The sequence below is a fragment of the Rhinopithecus roxellana genome, chromosome 10 (assembly GCF_007565055.1).
Source record: "Rhinopithecus roxellana isolate Shanxi Qingling chromosome 10, ASM756505v1, whole genome shotgun sequence".
Lineage (NCBI taxonomy): Eukaryota > Metazoa > Chordata > Mammalia > Primates > Cercopithecidae > Rhinopithecus > Rhinopithecus roxellana.
Genome location: NC_044558.1, coordinates 103,473,200 through 103,496,561, shown reverse-complemented (window position 1 = coordinate 103,496,561; position 23,362 = coordinate 103,473,200). Strand labels below are relative to the sequence as shown.

At 44.8% G+C, this 23,362-nt stretch overlaps 1 protein-coding gene across 3 annotated transcripts in view; it reads left to right on the top strand.

Annotated features, from left to right (window-relative positions):
* Positions 1–23,362, top strand: part of SFSWAP (splicing factor SWAP) — a 96,068-nt gene that overhangs the window by 5,962 nt on the left and 66,744 nt on the right. For all 3 annotated transcript variants that reach the window (XM_010378563.2, XM_010378565.1, XM_010378564.2), the window contains exons 4-7: positions 3,331–3,416; positions 9,925–10,150; positions 11,460–11,572; positions 12,820–12,955. In XM_010378563.2, coding sequence (XP_010376865.1) covers positions 3,331–3,416; positions 9,925–10,150; positions 11,460–11,572; positions 12,820–12,955 — 561 coding nt within the window. The remainder of the gene's footprint in view (positions 1–3,330; positions 3,417–9,924; positions 10,151–11,459; positions 11,573–12,819; positions 12,956–23,362) is intronic.

Below are 23,362 nucleotides of genomic sequence, written 5' to 3'. Positions count from 1 at the left end.
AAAAAAAAAAAAAATATATATATATATATATATATATATTATTTATTTATTGATACCGTCTGGCATTTTATAGAGTTTGTCAGCCCCGGTTCTCGCTGGTGGACCGTTGTCTCGGTGTAATTATTGGGCTAAATAGTGTTCAGTTTGTTACGATTACTGAATTCTGAGAACTTCAGCATGACTTAATTTATCTTCTGAGTATTAGTTTGCTTTCCCCTTAAGATAAAATTCTCTTTAGTATTTTACAATGTTACTTCTTTTCTTTTTGTAATCATGTTCTCAGAACATTACCTTATATGCTGATTAATTTCCTTAGTGGAAATTGGGCCCACATAAAACTTAGAGCTTGACGTTTTATGTTTAACTTGCATTAATGTAAGTGAAACACCTAACACACACACACACACACACACACACACACACACACACACACGTGCATATTGTGATAGAATCCAATACCACTAACAGCCACATTGAGTGTCACATTCTGTTAAAATAATTTTTTTTTTCCTGAGCCGTCAGTATGTCTACATATGTCTTGATTTTCAAAATTACTCTATTGTATTGTTTGTTAGTATTTTAAAGCCTTGTGATACTAGCCAAAAGCATTTGATGGTGCCTCCATCTCTGCCATCTTTACTATTTTCAGTCAAGTTTCTATCCTTTAGATGTTCATAATTTTTCATCATCATTCTATATCCATTTTTTTCCTCTTTTTTAGGGGAATAATGGGGCGGGGACAGGCCCTCACTGCTATATATCCATTTTTTAAACAAAAGATTATTTGAATTTATTTAAATCTGAGTTTTTATTGCAATGGTTGGTTTTTATTTTGTGCTACTAAAGCTGGGTTTTTTTGTAAATAAAGGTATATATAAGAATAGAACAAATCTGTTTAATCCATCCATCCCAAAAGGCTATTTCAATTAAAATGCCTTTATTTTTGTGAATAACTTAACATTAAGGAAAGCCTTTTTGCCTAGACAATGTTTTAATCATTTTTTCCATTTTAGGAAAATGTAGTAAAAGTTGTATTTTTAAATTTATTTTATTTTATATTTTTGAGACAGAGTCTCACTCTGTCACCCAGGCTGGAGTGCAGTGGTGCGATCTCAGCTCACTGCAACCTCTGCCTCCTGAGTTCAGGCAATTCTTATGCCTTAGCCTCCCGAATAGCTGGGATTGCAGGCGCCCGCCACCACACCTGGCTAAGTTTTCTATTTTTAGTAGAGAGAGTGTTTCACCATGTTGGCCAGACTGGTCTCAAACTCCTGACCTCAAGTGATCCACCTGCCTCGGCCTCCCAAAGTTCTGGGATTACAGGCATGAGCCACCGTGCCCAGCCTTACTTATTTTTTTTAAGGCAGTCTACCTTGGAATATAAAAAGTTGCATTTTTAAACACACACTCCTGCCTCATTCCCAAAGAGATTTTGAGAAAAAGGAAACATCTGCTGCTTGGCATTTTACCAATAGAAAATCGCTGCAGACCAGTGTTTCTGGTATTTTCTAATCTTACTGTGTCATTTGGTTACTGAAGCTGAACGACAGGGTTACTAATTACAGGGAGCTTTTTAAAAAGCAGTAGTAAATCTCTGCCCTCTCATTCATCTCTGATTCATTGATTGATCGATCGATTGAGTTTTGAGACAGAGTCTCGCTCTGTGGCCCAGGCTGGAGTGCAAGTGGTACAATCTCAGCTCGCTGCAACCTCTACCTCCTGGGTTCAAGCAGTTCTCCTGCCTCAGCCTCCCAAGTAGCTAGGATTACAGGTATGTGCCACCATGCCGGGCTAATTTTTTGTATTTTTAGTAGAGACAGGGTTTCACCATGTTGGCCAGGCTGGTTTCGAACTCCTGACCTCAGGTGATCCACCTGTCTCGGCCTCCCAGAGTGCTGGGTTACAGGTGTGAGCCACCGCACCCGGCTTTGTCTCTGATTTTTGAAAGAACAGGGGACTCACACAGAAATGGGTGGGACAGTGTTAAATAACTGTAACTTCATAGGGGCTGTAATCAACAGTGTAGCTGATCAGACTGGAATACCCACGTTTTTATATACCAGGAAACCTGCTTAAAATTCCTCCTTGGTTTCACAGAATGAGGCTTGACAGGAGATCTTTGCAAATTATTGATCGCTTCAAGAGCCTTTACTGTGTATGATAGAAACATTTATTTTGATGAAGATTTAAGGTTTGTTTCTTTAATATCATCTGTTTTGAAATAAGAACCTCAGTAGATCATTGAAATCCTTAAAAAAGTTAGCTTTTTAAAGTTTGCTGTGATATTTTTGTACATTTCAGTGTGTCTTTTTAAACTGGTAATCATCTGAGTTATTGAGATGTACTTAGGTACCTTAGAAGACAAAAGGATAATGTGTAGTACCTTGTCTACCACGTAGTAGACAAATATTTGTTAAGTGAATGGTTAATGAATAAACAGAAATGGAAAAATAATTGATTATTTGTGAAAGAGGTAATTTGCTTGGGTGGAGGAATCTTGACAGTTATACCCAGGTAGTGCACAATTCAGAGATGAAAATCAGTTATCTAGGAATTGATTACCTTGTGTTGTGTCATGCTGCCAGGAATCCACAGAAATAATTGGAGAAAAATCTTAGCGATACCAATTAAATACTTACGTACATACCTGAAAGAGATGTGGAGGGGAAAAGGAACATGGACTGAGCATCTGCTAAGTGCGGGGGATTATGGTAGAGATGTTCAGGTGGGCTATCTCACCTGAGCCCCACTTGGCCCTGAGAGTAGATGCGATGACTTCACAGCCTGTGAGGAAATAGAGAACAGCAGAATCCTGGAGCTAACAAGTGGCAGGGCAGGAGTTTAACTACAGTTACCCTTGACCACAGGTTTGAATTGCATAGGTCTGCTTATATGAGGATTTTTTTCAGCCATACAGGGATCAGATTGAGGGATGTGAGACTCGCATATATGGAGGGTCAGCTTCTTTGTATATGTGGGTTCAAATGGACCAAAAGCGGAATTCGAGCACGTGTGGATTTTGGCGTCCGCAGGGGTCCTAGAACCCTGTGTGTACCAAGGGAATGCCGTGCAGTCTGACCCTAGACACACTCCTTCTGTTGCACCATACCTCCCTGCCGCAACTGCCCCCACCACCCCCCGCCCCGCCTCATTTGGAATTTTGTAAAGTGAGTTGCACTTGCGTTGTAAGTAGAAGAGAAAGCTGAAAATGACTTCTAGAAGTAAAACAGAAGGTAAAGAAGCAGGGACAGCCAGTCACATGCTTCCGTCTTGCTGCAGGTGCCTTCCTCCCTGCATTGTTCTGAATTTTTAAATTTTCTTTTTATGCAGAAAAAAATGAGGCTGAAAATTTAGAGGAAAATGAAGAGCCCTTCGTTGCCCCCTTAGGATTGAGCGTTCCGTCTGACGTGGAGCTGGTATGTGTCCTTCACGAGCACTAGTTGTCGTCATTATTAATTATCCTGATTCAGTCCTGCTTGTGGGAAAGCTCAATGATGATTACAGCTGCTTTTGAGGCATGTAATGCTTTAAAATGCTTTGTGAGTTAATGGGTAAAAAGATCACACCCTACTTATTTTCCTCAAAGAAAAAGGGAAGACTTATAGCAAAATTTGAACTAGACTGGAGCATTAGGGACTTGAGGACTTGGGTGTGTTTCAGCGGCCATATAGTTGAATCCCCAAGTCAGAATCAGTGGCAAGTGGGCTGTTACCCACACATAGATCCAAAAGCACTCTTGCTCAGGACAGCGTTGATTTCAGTAACGTTGCTTTGTTCTGGCTTTTTAAAGTGTGATTTTTGGGGGCACTTCACGTTACATTTTCTTGGCAATTTTCTGTGTTGTGATTAGGTCCCTGTGGCATCTCCAGGCCCAGGCTGCCCTTCCACTGATGAAGGGGAATTCTACCCTGGTTTTCCTCATCTGAGGGCTTAGCAGCTGGTTACTGTCTGTTCAGCATTGACCTTTCCTGCTATTTCAGTTATGTCACATTAAATTAAGTTATAACAGGTGTTAAAGCCCAAACCAGGATTTTTCCTTTTTTTCTGAATATCCATTGAGGGAGTTCCACATTCTAGTCACATACTAAGCTGCTTTTTGCATATTAATCTTATTTAATGCTAACAGTCCTGTAAGTGAGCTGCTGTTTACTCTCCCTCTTGTGCCGATAAAGAAACAGAGACTTAGGAACGTCAAGAATTTAGCTAATAAATGGCAACTGGGAACCGTGGTCTTAACTATGATGCCATCTTCAGTCACCATGCTTTATGGGATTTTTATACGTTTACTAGGGAAGTTGAAAATCTTTTCTGTTGCGTGTGTATACTTGGGAAGGACTCTTAAGTGTTCGTGCCTAGCAGGAAGTTTTTTCTTGGACATTTTCGTAACTGGATTGCAAGTGGCATAGACGCAGGTATTCTCGATTCTTTTGTGTCCCACATCCTGAATCACCTGCACGGCAGATGCCGGGAAAGCTCGGCACAGAAAGAGCATCTCTCACCTCCCACTGCGATCACTTGCTGCCAGTCTCATTGAGTTCAGCGTGAATTTGATGGTTCTTACCCTTCATTATGTGATGAAGGGCAATATAAAAATAGCCCTTTTAATTCCTGCCTCCAGCACTTTCCTTCTCTTCCCTTATTCATTTACATATCCTCTTTCTCTCTTTTATTCCTGCAAATATGGGTAAAATAACTTTTTGGATTTTGCCTAGTGTAATTACTACTTGTATTGGTAGTAATTTCTCGCATGGCTATAAAAAAATACCTGAGACTGGGTAATTTATAAAGAAGAGGGTTAATTGGCTCACGGTTCTGCAGACTGTACAGGAAGCCGGGCAGCATCTGCTTCTGGGGAGGCCTCAGGAAGCTTTAACTCATGGCGGAAGGTGAGGAGGGAGCAGGCATGTCTTAGCATGTCCAGAGCAGCAGGGAGGCAGGGAGGTGCTACACGCTTTCAAATGACCAGATTTCACAACAGCTCATTCGCTGTCTATCACGGGAGCAGCACTGAGGAGATGGTGTGAAACTACTCATGAAGGATCCACCCCATGATCCATTCATCTCCCACCAGGCCCCGCCTCCAACATTGGGCATGACAATTCGACAGGAGATTTGGGTGGGGACATAGATCCAAACTCTATTACTACATCTGTTTCTTTCTCCATTTCTAGTATTGATGATTTTGCTATAGTTAAAGCTGAAATTACCCAAAGAGTTGATATCCTGAGACTTGTATTAATATATTTTCCATGTATTAGTATATGTCGTATTCCTGTTTGTTCTGAAATATGTTTATTATGCATGACACATTAACATGAAGCTTTAAAAATCAGTTACTCCATTTTTATTAAATGCTAAGTGCTGCATCTGATATTTAATGCTAAAAAGTTTATGTGAAGTTGACTATATGAAATGTTGTTTTTAGTGTTAAAGATTTTTTAAATTTTTATTCAAATTTAAATATAGAGGTACAAGAGAATTTTGTTGCCTTAATTCTTATTAAAATATTTAATAGCTTTGTGTTCTCAGCCAAACTAAGCATCACTAAGCTCTTGATAGTCTGCCAGATCAAACACACTTGTCACTCATTGGAGAGCAAAGTAAGTCTTAGCGTGTAGCGACTTGCTATCTTATCATTAGAGTTTCTTCTAATGCTATTATTAAAAGGCCTCTTGAATGTTGTTTTGACTGTGTGGAAACTGAGTGCTTGATTGAGTCTCTCATTTGCATCTTTCATTTACTTTGTGGTAGTGTCAGTAATTCATTCTCATAATTATTATGATTTTTTGGCAGTAATTCATTGTGTAAATTATACACTATGGTGTCCATGTTAGTGGAGAAAATGTAGAAAACAGAAGTGTCTGAATTATAAGGTGTTTTGGTGACTAGGCCTCAGAATTGTTGAATTGTGGTTAAGTAGAGTATTGCTGCCTCAGGGGCAGGACATGGTTTGACTCACTGACGAGGTTGGAGTGATTGGGAAAAACAGCAGGTACTTTAGGAGGTTCTTGGTTTTTAAACTAACTTGATTTAGAACCTAATGATGACAGGATCCTTGAGGCTTTTGGATGAAGAGTAAGAAGTAGTTAGAAATTATAGCACCCGCCAGGCGCGGTGGCTCAAGCCTGTAATCCCAGCACTTTGGGAGGCCGAGACGGGCGGATCACGAGGTCAGGAGATCGAGACCATCCTGGCTAACACGGTGAAACCCCGTCTCTACTAAAAATACAAAAAAACTAGCCGGGCGAAGTGGCCGGCGCCTGTAGTCCCAGCTACTCGGGAGGCTGAGGCAGGAGAATGGCGTAAAACCCGGGAGGCGGAGCTTGCAGTGAGCTGAGATCCGGCCACTGCACTCCAGCCCCGGCGACAGAGTGAGACTCTGCCTCAAAAAAAAAAAAAAAAAAAAAAAAAAGAAATTATAGCACCCCAGGCTGGGAACAGTCGCTCATACCTGTAATCCCAGCCCTTTGGGAGGCTAAGGTGGGAGGATCACTTGAGGCCAGGAGTTCGAGACTAGCATGGGCAACATAGTGAGATCCCATCTCTACAAACAAGTAAAAATAACAGGCCAGTGTGGTGGCGCATGCCTGTAGTCCCAGACCTGTTAGGGCATGGTTCCAAGGGAAATGTGCTTGCTCCAACACGTTATGGACAGAAGAAAAGCAGGGAAGATTTGATAGTTGCTGTTATGTGCAACATTTACTCTGTTGATGAATAATAACATAGAACCAGCCTTTATGGAGCACTTACTGTGTACCAGACACTGTACTAAGTGCTTCTTCAGGCGTATCTCTCAGTTAATACTCAAAGTAACTCTACAGGCCGGGTGCAGTGGCTCACGTCTGTGATCCCAGCACTTTGGGAGGCTGACGTGGGAGAATCGCTTGAGCCCAGGAGTTCAAGACCAGTCTGGGCAACAGGGTGAAACTCCGCCTCTACAAAAAATAAAAAAAGTTAGTCAGGCATGGTGGCACATGCCTGTAGTCCCAGCTACTCAGGAGGCCAAGGTGGGAGGATGGTTTGAGCCCTGGAGGTGGAGGTTGTAGTGAGCTGATACGGTACTGCTGCACTCCAGCCTAGACAACAGAGCCAGATCCTGTCTCAAAAAAATAAAAATACAAAAATAACTCTATGAAGCAGATACAGTTGTTTCCAGATGTTAAGGTTTAGAACGTTAAGAGTAACTGCCCTAAGTTAGATATGTGAGAGTAAGGCCTGGGGTTCCAGCCAAGGGACCGACTGCAGAGCGCTGAACCACTGAAGTTAAGCTTTATCAAATCTGTGCAGATTAGAGTGTTATTTCATCATAATTTAGGTACTGTATTGTCACGGAAGGTGGGTGGGGAGGGAAAAAATGTTGATTTATTCTTGAATTGCTGTGGAGTGATTGGCCTTTTGTTTGGATTCGTAAGGACTCTTGACGTCTGATGAGCAGTAACTCTTGGTCCCCAGTGTGTCTTCCAGGTGTTTTCTCCCCACGCTTTGTCTTGTAAGTGATTGTATGACTCTCTGTGCAGAATTTAAGTATAGAGTGATATATGTTCCTCTATTCCTTATGGCTTCAGAATTTTAAAGCTTATTTTGGAAGACTTTTCCCACTCGCAAGAGTTTGAAAATATTTTCCTATATTTACTGCTAGTACTTCTGTATTTGTTTTTGTTTTGTTTTTGTTTTTGTTTTTGTTTTTCTGAGATGGAGTCTTGCTGTGTTGCCCAGGCTGCAGGGCAGTGGCGTGATCCCGGCTCACTGCAAGCTCCGCCTCCCGGGTTCACACCATTCTCCTGCCTCAGCCTCCTGAGTAGCTGGGACTACAGGCGCCTGCCACCTCGCCTGGCTAATTTTTTGTGTTTTTAGTAGAGACAGGGTTTCACCATGTTAGCCAGGATGGTCTTCATCTCTTGACCTCGTGATCCGCCCGCCTCAGCCTCCCAAAGTACTGGGATTACAGTTGTGAGCCACCGGGCCTGGCCGTACTTCTGTATTTGTATTTTTGCCTTTGAATTTTGACTCAATCTGATACTTATTTAGGGCTCTGGGCAAAGCAGATATTTGATTTTTTTTCTCCCCTAATCCCGTGAGGAGAGGGCTGGCCCTGCTGCCCATGGGGTTCCTTGCTAATTTCCCTGTCTTCGTGTCATGCCACCTCCTTCCTGGTTCCCCGATGGGTCTGAGCTCAAACCTTTTCCAAAGCTGTTAGGAAACCGTACATTTGTGTGGGTTTTCTGACCTGTAGATACCTCTCTCCCGTTTCCCATGCATCCTCTGGAGTTTAAATTCACATTAATGGAATTTCCAGGGAGGGGGAGAGGAGGTGTTAGACCCTTTCTGGAGCTCCGTCAGCTTCCTTAAACAGAAGGCTTCCCCACTGGATTTAAATTCGAAAAACAGTTTTCCTTTTCTCAGGCCATTGTAACATATGCATATTTATATGTTGACTGTATTTTTTAAATCTCATTGTGTAGTAGGAATGATCATGATATTCTTAAATGGAAAATGATTTACCCAAAGTCTGCATAATAAAGAAAGTAAAGAATTGCTTTTTCCAAACCAGGTACTTTTTAATCTCATTCAGTGTTGGTAGCCAACCTTGAAATATGTTCATAAGATGCTTTGTTTTTTTGTAAAATTACCTACACGTTGCTTTTTAACCATGGTAGTAGTAATATTATATAACAAATAGGCCAACTTTTAAGAAATTTTAGATCAACAAGTTGGTTTGGTCAATAAAGCCTCAACTGGGAACATCATATTTTCCTTTAAGGGTGGTTATTAGGAAGGGATCGTTAATTATTGATGTGTTTATGGAATATTTTGTTTTAACAATGAGTAGCCAAAGCTACTGAAAATCCAAGTCATGATCCACATGCACACAATGGGCCTTTAACATGGAATTTAATTATTTGGGGATTGATGAATAACTCTAATTGTAGACATTTATCCTTTTTAAGTGTGAAGGATGTTATTAGTTCAAAAATTAAATTAGAGAACTAAGCCATTTATATTTTATGAAGGATGAAGCCCTGAATTCTTAACCATCCATTTTTTATGAGAATAATTGCCAGTTTTATTTGCAAGTAATTTCCTAGTGTTAATCTCTTTGTTGATATGAAAAGTATTTTAGATGTGTGGCTTTCAGCCTTTGGTCTAACAAGATCCTTTTGGGGGCAGGAAATGCTCAGAGCACAAGGGTCGTCGAAGTGACTCCTTAGCAGCACATGAAAGGATGAGGGAGGGCTTTGATGCTGGGAAGAAAGTCACCTGGAGTGTCTGGAGTGTCCTATCTGCTCTGGCCAGACAACACCTAGGTGGTCTTCAGCTTGGGATACTGCTTTTAAGTGGGAATGGCAGTGAGCCAGGAACTGTGCAGAGGCTGAGGAGAAGGGCTCAGGTGCAGAAGACAAGACATGGTGTATGTACTCTTGTGGCTTTTGTTGGATGTCCAGAGGGCTGTTTTTTAAGAGGGAGCCTCCAAGCTGTGAGAACTAGTCCCCTGCTAAGAAAAAGGAAAGAGCAGTGATTCTGATTATTGAGAACCATGGAATGTGTATCGTCTCACTAGAAAAATGGTTGTTTGTAAAATTTGCATACACAAAGGATTCACAAACCCCCTGAATTCCATCATAGAACCAAACTTAAAGACCCCTGATATATAGAAAAATGTTGACTTGGTGCAAAAAGAGGTTGCCTCCCATGGGTCTGTACCACGGTGGAGTGGCCTGCCTCAGCTGGCGAGTTTTCTCCCCTGCAAAATCCTGATGAGATTTGGAGATGAGGAGTCTGAACAGCCTTGGCTCTTCCAGCATCAAGTCTCGTATCTCTTAAAGTTGACAGTAAAGCTAGAGTCATTTCTTTGTTTTAATGAAATCGTGTGGCCGGTGGACAAGAGCACAAATGGGTGATGTGAATATGTGTGTTTTCCCGTAGCCACCAACTGCTAAAATGCACGCCATCATCGAGCGCACGGCCAGCTTCGTGTGCAGGCAGGGAGCGCAGTTTGAGATCATGCTGAAGGCCAAGCAGGCCCGGAACTCCCAGTTCGACTTCCTGCGCTTCGACCACTACCTCAACCCCTACTATAAGTTCATCCAGAAAGCCATGAAAGAGGGACGTTACACCGTCCTGGCGGAAAACAAAAGTGATGAGAAAAAAAGTAGGTCCCACTGCGTCTGTTCCATCCAGACTTTGGGCCTGTGTTGTGGGGGTGGCAGGCAGGGAGTGGTTCTGGGAAAAGTTTGAAGACATACGTTCTTACAGATGCATGGTTGAAAGCCAGACTTGAATTTCTAGAATGTGTCTGAAATCCTGCAGCGAAGGCGTGGTCGTTACCCCTGCTGGTGGACCTTTATTAAATCCTTGGTTAATAGTTTATAGATAAATGAAATATAATGAAATATTGATGCTCTCAGAACATAATCATCTGGGTGGGAAATTTTTGCCCTCATTTTGCCCACTTAACATTTCAGAGAGAAAACAGTTATACCCTCTCTTGGATTATTCATGTACCACAGTGTTCAGGGCTGTATAGCTCAATTATATATGGCCACAAAAGTGAACATTTTACTTGGATTATCTATTTTAAGCTATTATTTTTATAACAGTGTCTCTATTTTGGAGTTCTTACTACAAAAGCCAGTTAGCTGTATTTTGAATAAAGATGGTATTTTGACAAGTCTATTCACATATGTGTGTGTATACACACACACACACACACATATCTTCCATTGTTTTTTTTTTTTTTTTATTAGAGACAGAGTCTTACTCTTGTTGCCCAGGCTGGAGTGCAGTGGCACGAGCACGATCTTTGCTCACTACAACCTCTGCCTCCTGGGTTCAAGCAATTCTCATGCCTCAGCCTCCCGAGTAGCTGGGATCATGGGCACGTGCCACCACGCCCGGCTAATTTTTGTATTTTTAGTGGAGACAGGGTTTCACCATGTTGGCCAGGCTGGTCTCGAACTCCTGACCTCAGGTGGTCCGTCCGCCTCAGCCTCCCAAAGTGCTGGGATTACAGGCGTAAGCCACTGTGCCTGGCCCTTCCACTGAATTTTGTTCTCTTCAGCCAAAATACGTTTCAAATCAGTTGTGTAAATCTTAATGCAGATCTCATCTTCAGGTTTGTTGTAGTTTATTTCTGTTGCTGTTATTTTACTTTTCATAAATTAGTACAATTTTTGCTCTTTTTTAAAAAAGAAAAAGAAAGAAAGAAAAAAGCATACAGAGCCCCAGACCAGCTGGTGTTCAGTGTTGGCAGGAGTCACCAAATGGCCAAAGGTCGCAGTCCTTTCTAGCTGGCCTTCGTCTCAACAACTTGGGTGACTCTAGGGAAAAGTTACGAATAGCGTTTTTTGGACAGATAACCAAGAAGCTCTACCTTTGGCTGCTTCTAATTTTTTGCATAATTAATTTGTACTTCTTTTCTCACCAAACACCAAAATCTTGAAATGTGATTTTGATTTCAGAATCAGGAGTCAGCTCTGACAATGAAGATGATGATGATGAAGAAGATGGGAATTACCTGCATCCGTCTCTCTTTGCCTCCAAGAAGTGTAACCGCCTTGAAGAGCTGATGAAGGTTTTTATCTCATTGTTGAACTATATTTTTTATGCCACCACAAAACTGCTAACGTAATTTTGGAAAATTTGAAGCATGTCATTCTTGTGTGTTACAGTTGTATCTCATTTTATCATCATTGAGGTGTGTTTGCATTTTTGTTTTTAGCTGGGTGACAAAGCATCTGCTTCTTTGGTTTCTTACCTATCTAATAAAATTCATGAGCATTTGCTCATGATAATTTTATCATTTCATTACAGTTTTACTCTCTGAGATACTTAGAATAAGTAGAGTGTTGGTTAAGACTTGGAAATTGTTCTGTTGTCCGGGTGCGGTGGCTCACACACGTAATCCCAGCACTTTGGGAGGCTGAGGCGGGTGGATCACCTGAGGTCAGGAGTTCAAGACCAGCCTAGCCAGCATGGCAAAACCCCATCGCTACTAAAAATACAAAAATTAGCCAGGCATGGTGGGTGCACTTGTAATCCCAGCTACTCAGGAGGCTGAGGCATGAGAATTGCTTGAACCTGGGAGGTGGAGGTTGCAATGAGCCAAGATCACACTACTGCACTCAAACCTGGGAGACAGAGTGAGACTGTGTCTCAAAAAGAAAAAAAGAAAATTGTTTAGTTGTGATTTCATCGTAGGATTAGATTTTATAGGATTAGAATATATGCATCTTCAAGTCCTCTGTTACCGTCATAGATTGTTTTTAAATAAATGTTTCCACTTCTAATTCTCCTTTCATCTGTGTGAAGAAACCACTCAGCAGTATCTTGTGGTTAATTCACACCACTCTGCCATTTGCGACATAAAAAACAGGAGTCTACTAGATTTAAGCGTCTAGTTTTCAGCAGTTAAGCGTCTAGTTTCAGCAGTTGTGCAGTGTGGGTGACCTGTTGTGGGAATGATTGCTGATTGATTTGACTGGAAAAGCTGTTGGTGATTAAAAATCAGAAACTCCTATAAGGAAAAACAGTTTGAAGTTTTGCATGGGGTTTAATTGGTGTCAAACTGGACTTAGTTGTTCATCTGTCCTTTTCTTGATAGTTATTTTGGAAATTGAAACCCTGTGTTTACTCAGTTCCTCTGAGACAGCCAGCTGGGGCATTTGGCCACAACTAGTTAGGACCTACATGGGTGCGTGTGTGTGTGTATGTTTTTTCTGAGGCATGTACACTGTGTCCTAGAGGTGAGCGTTTTGTAGCAGAAGAGTTCCGTGTGGTTCGGAATACTGAATGCTAAGGCTGTGTCTTCTCTGTTTTCAGCCCTTGAAGGTGGTGGACCCAGATCATCCCCTTGCAGCGCTTGTTCGTAAGGCGCAGGCTGACAGCTCCACTCCCACCCCACACAACGCAGATGGTGTGCCTGTGCAGCCCTCCCAGGTGGAGTACACGGCAGACTGTGAGTACTCACTGTGTGTATCCTGACCTGTGTTCAGCTGCCTGTGACAGAGCCAGCTGCAGGGCTCTAAACCCCAAGTGTTCTGTCCTCCAAGTGTAGCAAGTTTGGAAGCAGGCAGCCCAGAGCCAGCGCGTGCCCCAAGGGGGAGTGCCATGAGGCTTTCCTTTGCTTGGCCCCGTGTCAGCAAGATGGCCGCCCTGTTCCAGCATTAGTTCTGCATTCCAGGAAGGACTGGCAAATGTAGTTGGCTGCCTCTTCTTTCTTTTATTATTTTTTTTTTGAGACAGAGTTTCACTCTGTTGCCCAGGCTGGAGTGCAGGGATGCAAGCATGATTCACTGCATCCTTACCTCCCAGACTCAAACGATCTTCCCACCTCACTCTCCCTATTAGGTGGGACTACAGGCACTATAACTCTGGGCTAATTTTGATTTTTTGATAGGGATGGGGTCTCACTGTGTTGCCCAGGCTGGTCTCGAGCTCCTAGGCTTAAGCAGTCCTCCTGCCTTGGCCTCCAAAAGTGCTAGGATTACAGGCGCAAGTCGCTGCTCCTGGTTCTGGCTCTGCCCTTCTTTAAATATCTCCCCCCAAGCCATACCTAGTGGCTTTCCTTACCTCTCAGTGGCTAGCGTGGTGTTCCGTGGTCTCCCCACCTGCAGCAGAGGCTGGGCAGTGGGGCCTCCGTTAAACACATTGCTGCCCTAAACAAAGTCAAATGCTGTTAAGAACAGGGAGAATGGGAGACACATAGTTTTGTCTAACACAGTTGCTTTCTTTAAAAAGGCCACGGCAGGCCAGGCATGGTGGCTGGTGCCTGTAATCCCAACACTTTGGGAGGCTGAGGTGGGAGGATCACTTAAGCGCAGGAGTTTGAGACCAGCCTGGACAACATACTAAAACCCCATCTCGACAACAAATAAAAAAAGTAGCTGGGCATGGTGGTCTGATCTGCTTGGGAGGCTGACGCAAGAGGATGGCTTGGCCCCAGGAGGTCAAGGCCGCAGGGAGCTGTGATGACACTGCCGCAGATAGATAGAGCAGTACCCTGTCTCCAAAAAAAAAAGCCTTCCAGTGTAAGGCAGCATATTATGTGCATATGTAAAGGAATTACATTTCTTTTTCTCGGTGATTGCAATTATTTTATGGTATTGATCGAAGGTAAGTCTTGAAGGTCCATGCAGGAGATCGTTTGAGAGTGTTTGGCCTTGGTTCCAGCACCATGTCTTTTTGTAATTGTTTTGTTCAGAGGTTAAATACAGAATGAGGAAGCTTTAGCAGAACCGAGGAACCACCTGCTGAGTCTGCTTCCCAGGCGCATCTGGTGCCCTGACTCCATTTGTAAAGCTTAGATTCTTCGGTTCAGCCAGAGATGAGCTGTTAAAACATGAGCTCCTCTTTATTTGGGACAATCTTTTGTAAACATCACAGCTGTGTTCTTCGCTTTTCCCTTTTAGCACTGGCATATACTAAACGTTTTTAGACTTTAAAAAATTAGTTATTTGAGTGAACTTTCTGCATGTGTCCCCCCAAAAAACTTTTAAAGCTGAGATTATCTTTAAATGATTAAATCAAGTCATATCAAATTTCATTGAATATTTAAATCAAAGATCATCTCTACTGCTACAGAGGTGCGTGTTGAATGGTGTAGGCAGCCAGCTAACTGAGGTGCTCTGTAGATCACTCCTAACGCCCAGTCCTCACTGCATGGATTTTTGGATGGACGACCGCACACCTTTAAGTCCTCAGCCCCACTTGGCAGCCTATGAAGCTCCTGCCCTGGCATCATGGGGTGCTGTGCTCTGCCTGGGATGCCTGCCCACTGAGGGACTATCCCTCTGCTTCCTCCTTTCCTTTTGCCAAGCCTGTCGTTGAGTTTGCTTGAGCCACATGCATTGTCCGTGCACGTCCACTAGATCCCTGAAGCTGTTGCAAAGCAGAGGACTAGAAATTCAGGGCGGGCTGACCCTGATTATTTGCCGTGTTAATCACTAGTAGAAGAACAGCTATGTGCAGACCCCGCAGGGCCAGGCAGGATGGTGGAGCTGGCTGATAGTGGCCGTTCTGTGCCACACAGCCTCCCTTGGTCTAGTGGGAACGTGATCTGAACCGAGGCATGCTGGGGCCGCATTGTGAGCTGTCTGGGTCAGAAGGCTGGGCACATTCCCAAGGGTTCACCGCAGGGTGACCAGAGCCCACACACCTTGGTTTCTCCCCACCTGCTGTTGGCTCCCAAGACCACTGAGGAGCCATGACAGCCTCTGCAGGAGCCCCAGACTTACTCTGTTCAGGCCCCCGACTACCACCACCCTGGGTACTGACGGCACCCCACCCCATCCTCCCAACTGCAAGTGCTCCAGTAGGGGGCGCCCTCTCCTGCCCCTCAATACAGTACAGTTGTTTTGAAACATTATCTCCCCTCAACACAGCGAGAGTAGTGGACACACACATGTGAGAGTAAGGCGGCTGGGTGCCTGGAGGCTGGGGAAAGCATGCGTGTCTGATGTTAGGGTCTGTGGGTTTTAGACACATGCTCCTGCATCAGCCATACAGGTCAGAGCCCTTAGCACAGCGCCTACAGCCTCCTCCATGAGCACTCGGGACCACTACCACAGCCCCACCCATCTTGGATCTGAGGGCTCAGAAGGTGGGGGAGGTATCCTCATTCAGTTTCCAAGAAGAGCCAAGAGCTAGAACTTTGGCTCTAAATCACTGTAAAACCCAGCAGAAATCAGTATAAACCTGTACTCAGGCACTCAGCCTTACGGGATGAGTGGCTGTGGCGTGGCAGTAGTAGGGTCCTCCAGCACCATGCAAGCCCGGGCTGTGCAGCTGCTGCGGAATCTGCAGAGGTTCCAGGGTGCCTCACTGACACATGCCTCCCTGCCCGCCATCTTCCTCTGCCACCCTTTGAGTATCTTGTTCTGCCTGCCTCATGCTTCTGTGTGCTGTTGAAGTTTCGTGGATGAAAGTCCCTCATGACTTTGTCTTCACCTTCCTGGGTTTTCAGTGAAGTTGTTGTGGAATTTGGGGTCCTGTGTGGCGGGTTGTTGGCAGTTGCAGGTGGAGACAGCAGTCATTGCTTTACCCAGGTTTGTCATGATTAGGGAACTACCTGTAATTCATGGACTGACTACTCTGTGGTTATTGGTTTGTAATCAGTCATTGGTAACAGCATTTATTTACAAATACAGTTCAAATAGAGGGAACACTGGTCATAGTTTTTGGGTTGAGTTCCGTCATGCTAAAGTTCAAGATAATATTTTTACATTCATTATATGTAGTTAGTTTCCAAAAGTATTAATGCATTGGGATCTCAACTATGCTTAAAATAATAAACTGAAGAGAGCTGTGCAAAAAATACTATGAGGCTCAGAGCTACCTCTCAGATTGGCATTTGGTTGATTTTTTTTCTCTGCATACTTTTTTCATTTTCCTAATGTTTTTGGGTATGCATTGTTATTTTACTTTTTTTTTTTTTTTTTTTTTTTTGAGATGGAGTCTCTGTCACCCAGGCTGGAGTGCAGTGGTGCAATCTCGGCTCGCTGCAACCTCCACCTCCTGGGTTCAAGCAAGTCTCCTGCCTCAGCCTCCCAAGTAGCTGGGATCACAGGCACTCGTCACTACACCCTGCTAATTTTTGTGCTTTTAGTAGAGACAGGGTTTCACCATGTTGTCCAGGCGGGTCTCAAACTCCTGACCTTAGGGGATCCGCCGGCCTCAGCCTCCCAAAGTGCTGGGATTACAAGCTGAGCCACTGCACCCAGCCATGTGGCCATTATACTTAAGAAACAAGGTAAAATACAAAGTTCATAGAATAACCATAGTGTTTGAAATGCCGTGACAGTGAGGACAAGAGCAGCCTGTGCCTTGACCTGAGTTTGTGGCAAGCCCAGGCCTGTACAGATCTCCCGAAGTTCCTTCTCAGGCCTCTGAGCTGCTTGAAGAAAAGACCTTAACTCATGGGCTGTGTCTGACGAGCCTTTGTGAATGTAGTGTATGAAGTTGGTGGACTGTTTTGAAATTCCTGCTTCAGCCAGCACAGGGGAAGGTTTGAGGGGCCCCTTTCTGTCTTGGGCCCACCCAGCCCTGCTCAGGAGAGCTTGAGAAGCAGGTCTACGGGTTATGCTGCCCTTGGCTGCTCTCGGCTTGCTCCTCGTCTCCCCCTGATGTACCCAGTGTGTTCATAGAAGTGCTGTCCCACGGGGTTTCGTATACAGCCTGTTATTCCTGTATCTCTAGTGTGTGATTTTCCATGTTCTGGGCATGCATGGGTTTGTTTATTAAACAGCCAGCTTTCTACAGAGAAGGCACAACCGTCAGAGGCATTAAAGTAATTTTCAGAAGAGGACTTAAACTGTGGGCTTTGCACTTGGGGAAATAGTAGGATACTGGAGAGAAAGCTATCTGGAAAATTGCTAACATTACTGATAACATTTTGGGAGACTCGCAGCTGGGGCAAACCTGGGGCCCCGTGGGGTCTGGAAAGGGGTGGGGCTAGTGTCCGTCGAGCACGTCAGCTTCCACAGCACCCAGTTACTTTTCCCGAGGACAGAGGAACTGCGTGTGAGGGAGGAGGCGTGGTTTAAAGCCTGCAGAGACTCATGCCCCACGATGAAAGCAGAGCTCTGTGACCCGCGTTTCAAACCACTGCCAACTGTGGACACCAAAGACAAGACAAAGGACGTTTTGGCCGTAGACTTGAAACGTCAGCTCTATGAGAGCGGGCTGGGGATGGCGCGGTCTCCCTGGGACTTACTGGGAAGGTGCGTATCGTCGGGAGCTCCTCACCCTGCCCTGCGAGAACTTTCTTGTGTGCATCTCTGCCATCTCCTCCTCCCATTCCTGAGCTGTGGAGCCAGGAGTGGACTGGCAGGCCTATAAGGTGCCTTTCACATTGAGGGTCTTAGGATTTGCAGTCCAGCTTTGCAGGGAGCGGCAGTTTGTCGTTTGTAGGAGAAAATTTCACGATCATAAAGCACAGCATGCATCCTGAGATCCAGGCCGGGCCCCGCCTGCCCTGCCCCAGTGCTCAGAGGGCCACAGGAGCAGGGCTTTCCCCTCGCCTCTGAGCGGCGGAGCCGAGGCTGGAGGTGGCGCAACTCCGTGTTCTCGGGGCATTTCTTCCCCGTGTTTCTTGGGGGCTCACAGGCTGCAGCCGTATTGGAGAGAGGAGGAGGCCTGTGACAGCCCAGAAGGAAACAGCAGTCCATACAGTCTCCTCATGACAGGGACAGAGGACCCCGCCCTGGGGTCACAGGCTTGGTGAGGTAGGGGGACGGGCAGGGGTGGGCCCTGAGGTGTGCAGAATGTGTGTTCGGGCTTGTCTTCCTGCCACAGCGCAGTAGCCCTCCCAGGCCTTGATCCTGGCACCTGCCCCTCCACTCCCCACGCAGCTTCATCCTCCAGGGCATGGTCTCCAGATGACTTACCTCCTAGATACAAACAAGACCCTAAACACACACATGGGAGCAGCTCAGCGCCCTGTGCATGGCTTGCCACCACCATTCAGGAACTTTGCTCCTGTCTTAGGTGAGTGCCCACCATGTGGCACTGAGGCCCGACAGCTCAGGTGACAGTGACACCTGCAGCAGAGGCTGGGGAAGCTCAGAGCCTCTGCCATAGTGGACGCCAGGTGGCCCCTGGCACAGAGAGCATGTTCATCGCTGGCTTCTGCCGCCCTTGAGGACTTGAAGGCTGATGTTGGGCTGGGTGTGGCTCGTACATAGGACAGGCCACACACTGGGTTCCTGTTTTTCCCACCACTTAGAATACAAAGTTACAGACTTTGGGTTCTTAGGAAGACAAGAATGAGTGTCTGGGCTAGCCATGATCTAAGCCAAGAGGACTTTAAAATGAATGTGCAGGGGAAATGAGAAGAGGACTTATGATCAAACAGAGACTGACTAGGAGGTCAGAGAGGCAGCCACCCCGCCCCACGCACTCCCCGCTTATAAGCTGGGGTCCCGTTGTTGTGTTACCACACTTCTGTTGTAGAGCCTATTACGGTTTTGAGTTACACAGTCGTGTGTGCTTGTGCATGTGTGAATGCCCTGTGGACCTGGAGGTCTGTGAGGCAAAGGCTGGGACTGTCTTACTGGCCAGCATGCTCCCTACACCTCGATCCAAGGGGCCACGGGGATCCCAGGAACATTCACCGAGTAACTTCAGAAAAGTGAAGAGCAGAAGTTCCAAAAGCACCTGGTGCTTCCTGGGAGAAATCACCTGCACAGGTACCTTGGATCCAACTGACATGTGAGATGAACAAGCTCTCTGTCCGTGCGCACGTGTATGCACACATGTATGCTGAGGAGCAGGCATTCAGACATGACGAAGCTGCTGCCGCAGCCGCAGATACCACCTCAGCTGGCATGGCGCATGGGGGCGGGGTGGGGCAGTGAGGGGGGCCTGCTCTGAGAGACGGACAGGTCAGGCCGGAAGCGACTGTCCATGAAGGTGACGCTCATACCATAACCTTAGCAGCGAGCTGTTGCCACACAGTCACAAAAGTGGGAGGCAGCAGTGGAGCCGCGTGGCCACAGGCACTCGGACTCTCCAGAGAGCTGGCGAGAGGCTTTCCTGGCTGGAAGCAGTGACAAGTATTTGGGTTTGAGGGACAAAGGAAACTTGAAAATGACAAAACTGAAAAATCAAGTCCCCACAACCTCCCCGAGCAAAGAAAGCCGTCGTAGCCATGGGCTGTGCCTCATTCCTGCACGCCCGCGACGGAATATTTGTGCGCGTTTTCCCAGGACAGCCTTTGCAGTTGGGCTTTGCTGTGGCTGGATGACGCTGAGCCCTTTGCTTTGCTTCTCTAGGCCTCAGTTTTCCCATTTGTACCATGAGGGTATTAATTTAAATAGCAGAAGCACTCTATCGTATTCTGAATGGGACAGCAGTTAATTCTGGAACGTTTGGGAGGTTTCCCATTGCTCCTGTGAGCCCCGGGGAGAGTTTGAGAAACAAATGATAGAGCGTCGACATGATCATAAAGTGTTACGCGGCCACCGAAGGTCTCTCGGGCCTCGTAGTTGGCACTTTAAGCAAAATAGGCGGTTAAAACAGGTCTACACATGCTGTGTGTGGACCCAAACCATGAACATATGCTGGGCCTCAGCTCGTGCTGTTCCCTTGGTCTTGGCGTCCTGTGGTCCTCACATGAGCTGCACCCAGCCAGCAGAGCCCTGACCTCCAGGCTGAGTTTCTGTAAAGTGATGCTGGACTTACAGTAGTTCAAGGACTTGATGGTTACTTCTCCCTCCTCAAGTTGCACTATGGCTTTTTATTAAAGCAGGTGACTTTTTGTCCATCTTCTCAAAGTATTCAGCTTCATTTTCACAGAAATGATCATTCTCATCTCTCACTCAAGTTTTACGTTTGCATAAATTTTCTTTTTTTTTTTTTTTTTTTTTTTTTTTTTTTTTTTTTTTTTTTTTTTTTGAGACGGAGTCTTGCTCTGTCGCCCAGGCTGGAGTGCAGTGGCCGGTTCTCAGCTCACTGCAAGCTCCGCCTCCCGGGTTTATGCCATTCTCCTGCCTCAGCCTCCGAGTAGCTGGGACTACAGGCGCCCGCCACCTCGCCCGGCTAGTTTTTTGTATTTTTTAGTAGAGACGGGGTTTCACCGTGTTAGCCAGGATGGTCTCGATCTCCTGACCTCGTGATCCGCCCATCTCGGCCTCCCAAAGTGCTGGGATTACAGGCTTGAGCCACCGCGCCCGGCCCTCGTTTGCATAAATTTTCATCAAACGTAATTACAGTAAGTTTAACTGGAAAAAATAAGAGAAAGACTCGAATGTTAAAAGCAAAAAGGCCCAGGCTTCTGAAGAGACGCCCCTTCTACCCTGGTGTTTGTCATGGCACCGGCCAACCCAGCAAGATGGAGCTGTCAGTCCAGCCAGGAAGCTTCTGCATGCGTCTCAAACAAGGCGGCACCAGCACAGAAATCCACAGGCCCTGCAGTGGGAAGGGATGAATGAGTCCCCAGAAACAGATCCAAATAAAAATAAGGACGGAGAAAAGGAAACACCAAGCTAACAGGAAGGGATGTTCTAAGACATGAAGAGCTATCTGGAAAACATCACATTAAAGCCTCACTTTTACCCGGTATCAGAGTCACTTCCAGATGTAAATGCCAGTTGTGGAAATTCTTAGGAAAGGAAGGATGCTTCAGCAGAATGAAGAATCATCTATTTTCAGTCCGCAGTTATGTTCAACTAATTTTAAAAACTTTGAGGGAAAAAAAAAAGCCTGTATGTCTAAACAGCTTTTACAATCAAATAGGAAAAAATTGTGATAGTCCAGTAGAAGAATGATCTTCAGTGTGAATAAATCACAGAGGTAAAAATGCCCATACGGTTTTACAGGCTAACCCTCACTGCCTCTCACAGACATTGTGTCTGTTGACCGCAGAGCCTGAAATCCGTAGTGACCACCACTCCAGCGCTTTGGTTCAGCTCAGCTGCAGCGAATGTGTTACGATGGGAGGCTTCGTATTACAGTAGAAAGGAGCGCGCTCACAGGCACACAGAACACTCTGCAGGTCTAAGACTTAGGAGAAGACGAAGATTTCTAGGCTGTTAGAATGTTATTTTGTATATGCAAGTTTGGGTACCTTAATAATAGAGATTAAGTAAATGCAGAGGAAACCTACAATGACGTGCCATTTTTCAGCTGTCACTTAAGCAGAGAAAGAAAAGATGACAGACATTTATTCTTGGTGGGGGTGTAGATTTGTACCAGCGATGTGGTACATGTGGAGGGCCAGCAGGCAATCGGTCTAAAACACACAGGCCTCCAACCCCGGATGTCTGCTCTCATTTACTAACGTGTAGGTGAACATGGCTATGTAGCCACTAGATATTCATCAGAGTACGATTTTAGTAGTAGCAAAAGCCTGAGACGACCACGTCCTCGGTGGAGGACTAATGGAGTCCCTCTGGTGCGCTCTCGCAGTGGGCTGCAGGGCTCTGGGGGTGAGCCAGGACCCGAGTATTGCAGGGCTGCCCGCCGGAATGCCTCTTCCTGAGGATGGAGACGAGGTGACTCAAGGGGAGGGCAGCACGAGGTGGTCTGTTCACGTCAGAAGGGGAGGGAAGTGTCTGTACGTGCTTCTGTATCAGCACCTAAAAGGACAGGTAAGAAGGACCAGTGACCAGCACAGAGAGGGGAACTGGAAGGATGAGGTTGCAGTCTCACCTGCCCGTTTGTGCTGCTTGATTATTTTCAGCGTGACTCATCACCTCAAAACATGCAGATTGACATGCTGCTTATTTTGAGACTAAACTAGTATCCTGAATTAATTCCTTACAATTCTGTATTTTAATAATACGTGCTTTTATAATTTTGAGGTGTTTCATCTGCTCATTGTATTTAGTTTAGGCGGAAGCGGTCCCTGTAACATCCTTTTCCCCGTGAAGACTTGCATGCCCAGTACTGCTGTGTCTCGCGCGGGCTGTTCTGGCTTTCATATGGCCTGGTGTTTAATAATTACCTTAGGATATACTTGGTCATTCTTTCTTATTTACTTCCTACTGATAGAGATTTTCCTACATTTTGGCAGCCTGGAAAGAAAAGCATCTATTTTTTTCCTTAAAGTCCAGCAGAATTTTACATATATGTATGTATATAAAATGGTTTTTCTAGAAGCTCATTAAATATGGATGTGTAAAACTAACAATTTATTTCATGTGTTAATTCGCCTGACAATGAACCACTTTTCATGCTCTTTGTTTTTCATTACTTAGTTGTCTCCTGCTATTTACCTATAAATCCTTACAGAAGAGTATAAATAATAAAATTAATTATGCAGGCGGCAGTAATAGTGAAATACTGCCCACTGTGATAGCCTATGGTTTTTTAAATAAAATGCCAACTCAGTTTTTCTTAATATTTATTCTATAAATATCCGCAGTGAAATTAAACCATTGCACTTGGCTACTATAGATATTTTCTAGCTTGGTCCTGGTTTTTTAAATGTGTCTTTGCTGTTTATGGTATATTTTTTCTGCAAATCATGACCTTGAAGTTCTTACTTTCCAAACTCATTTTTAAAAATGGTTTTATTGTATGTCAAGAGAAGAAGAAAGAAAGCAAAAATATTACCCAAGATTCCACCATCCAGAAATAGCCATTAGTGAACATCATTAGCAAAGTGGAAAAGACTGAGGTCATCGTGCTAAATAAAAAGGAAAGAAAGAAGCTTGTTATCTGTGGAACACAAAGATCATCTTTATGCACGAATATCAATTAAAATGTTGGCTGTGTCTCTAGAAATACTTACGTTAAAGTGAAAATAAACTGAATTTTACTTAAACAGAAGAGCCTGCTACTGCTATCTAAAAGTGAAGTAGCTGTGGAACTTTGGATGAAAATTTCCTTTATGCCTAAAGAATTCAGTTCTGAAAAAAGGTCA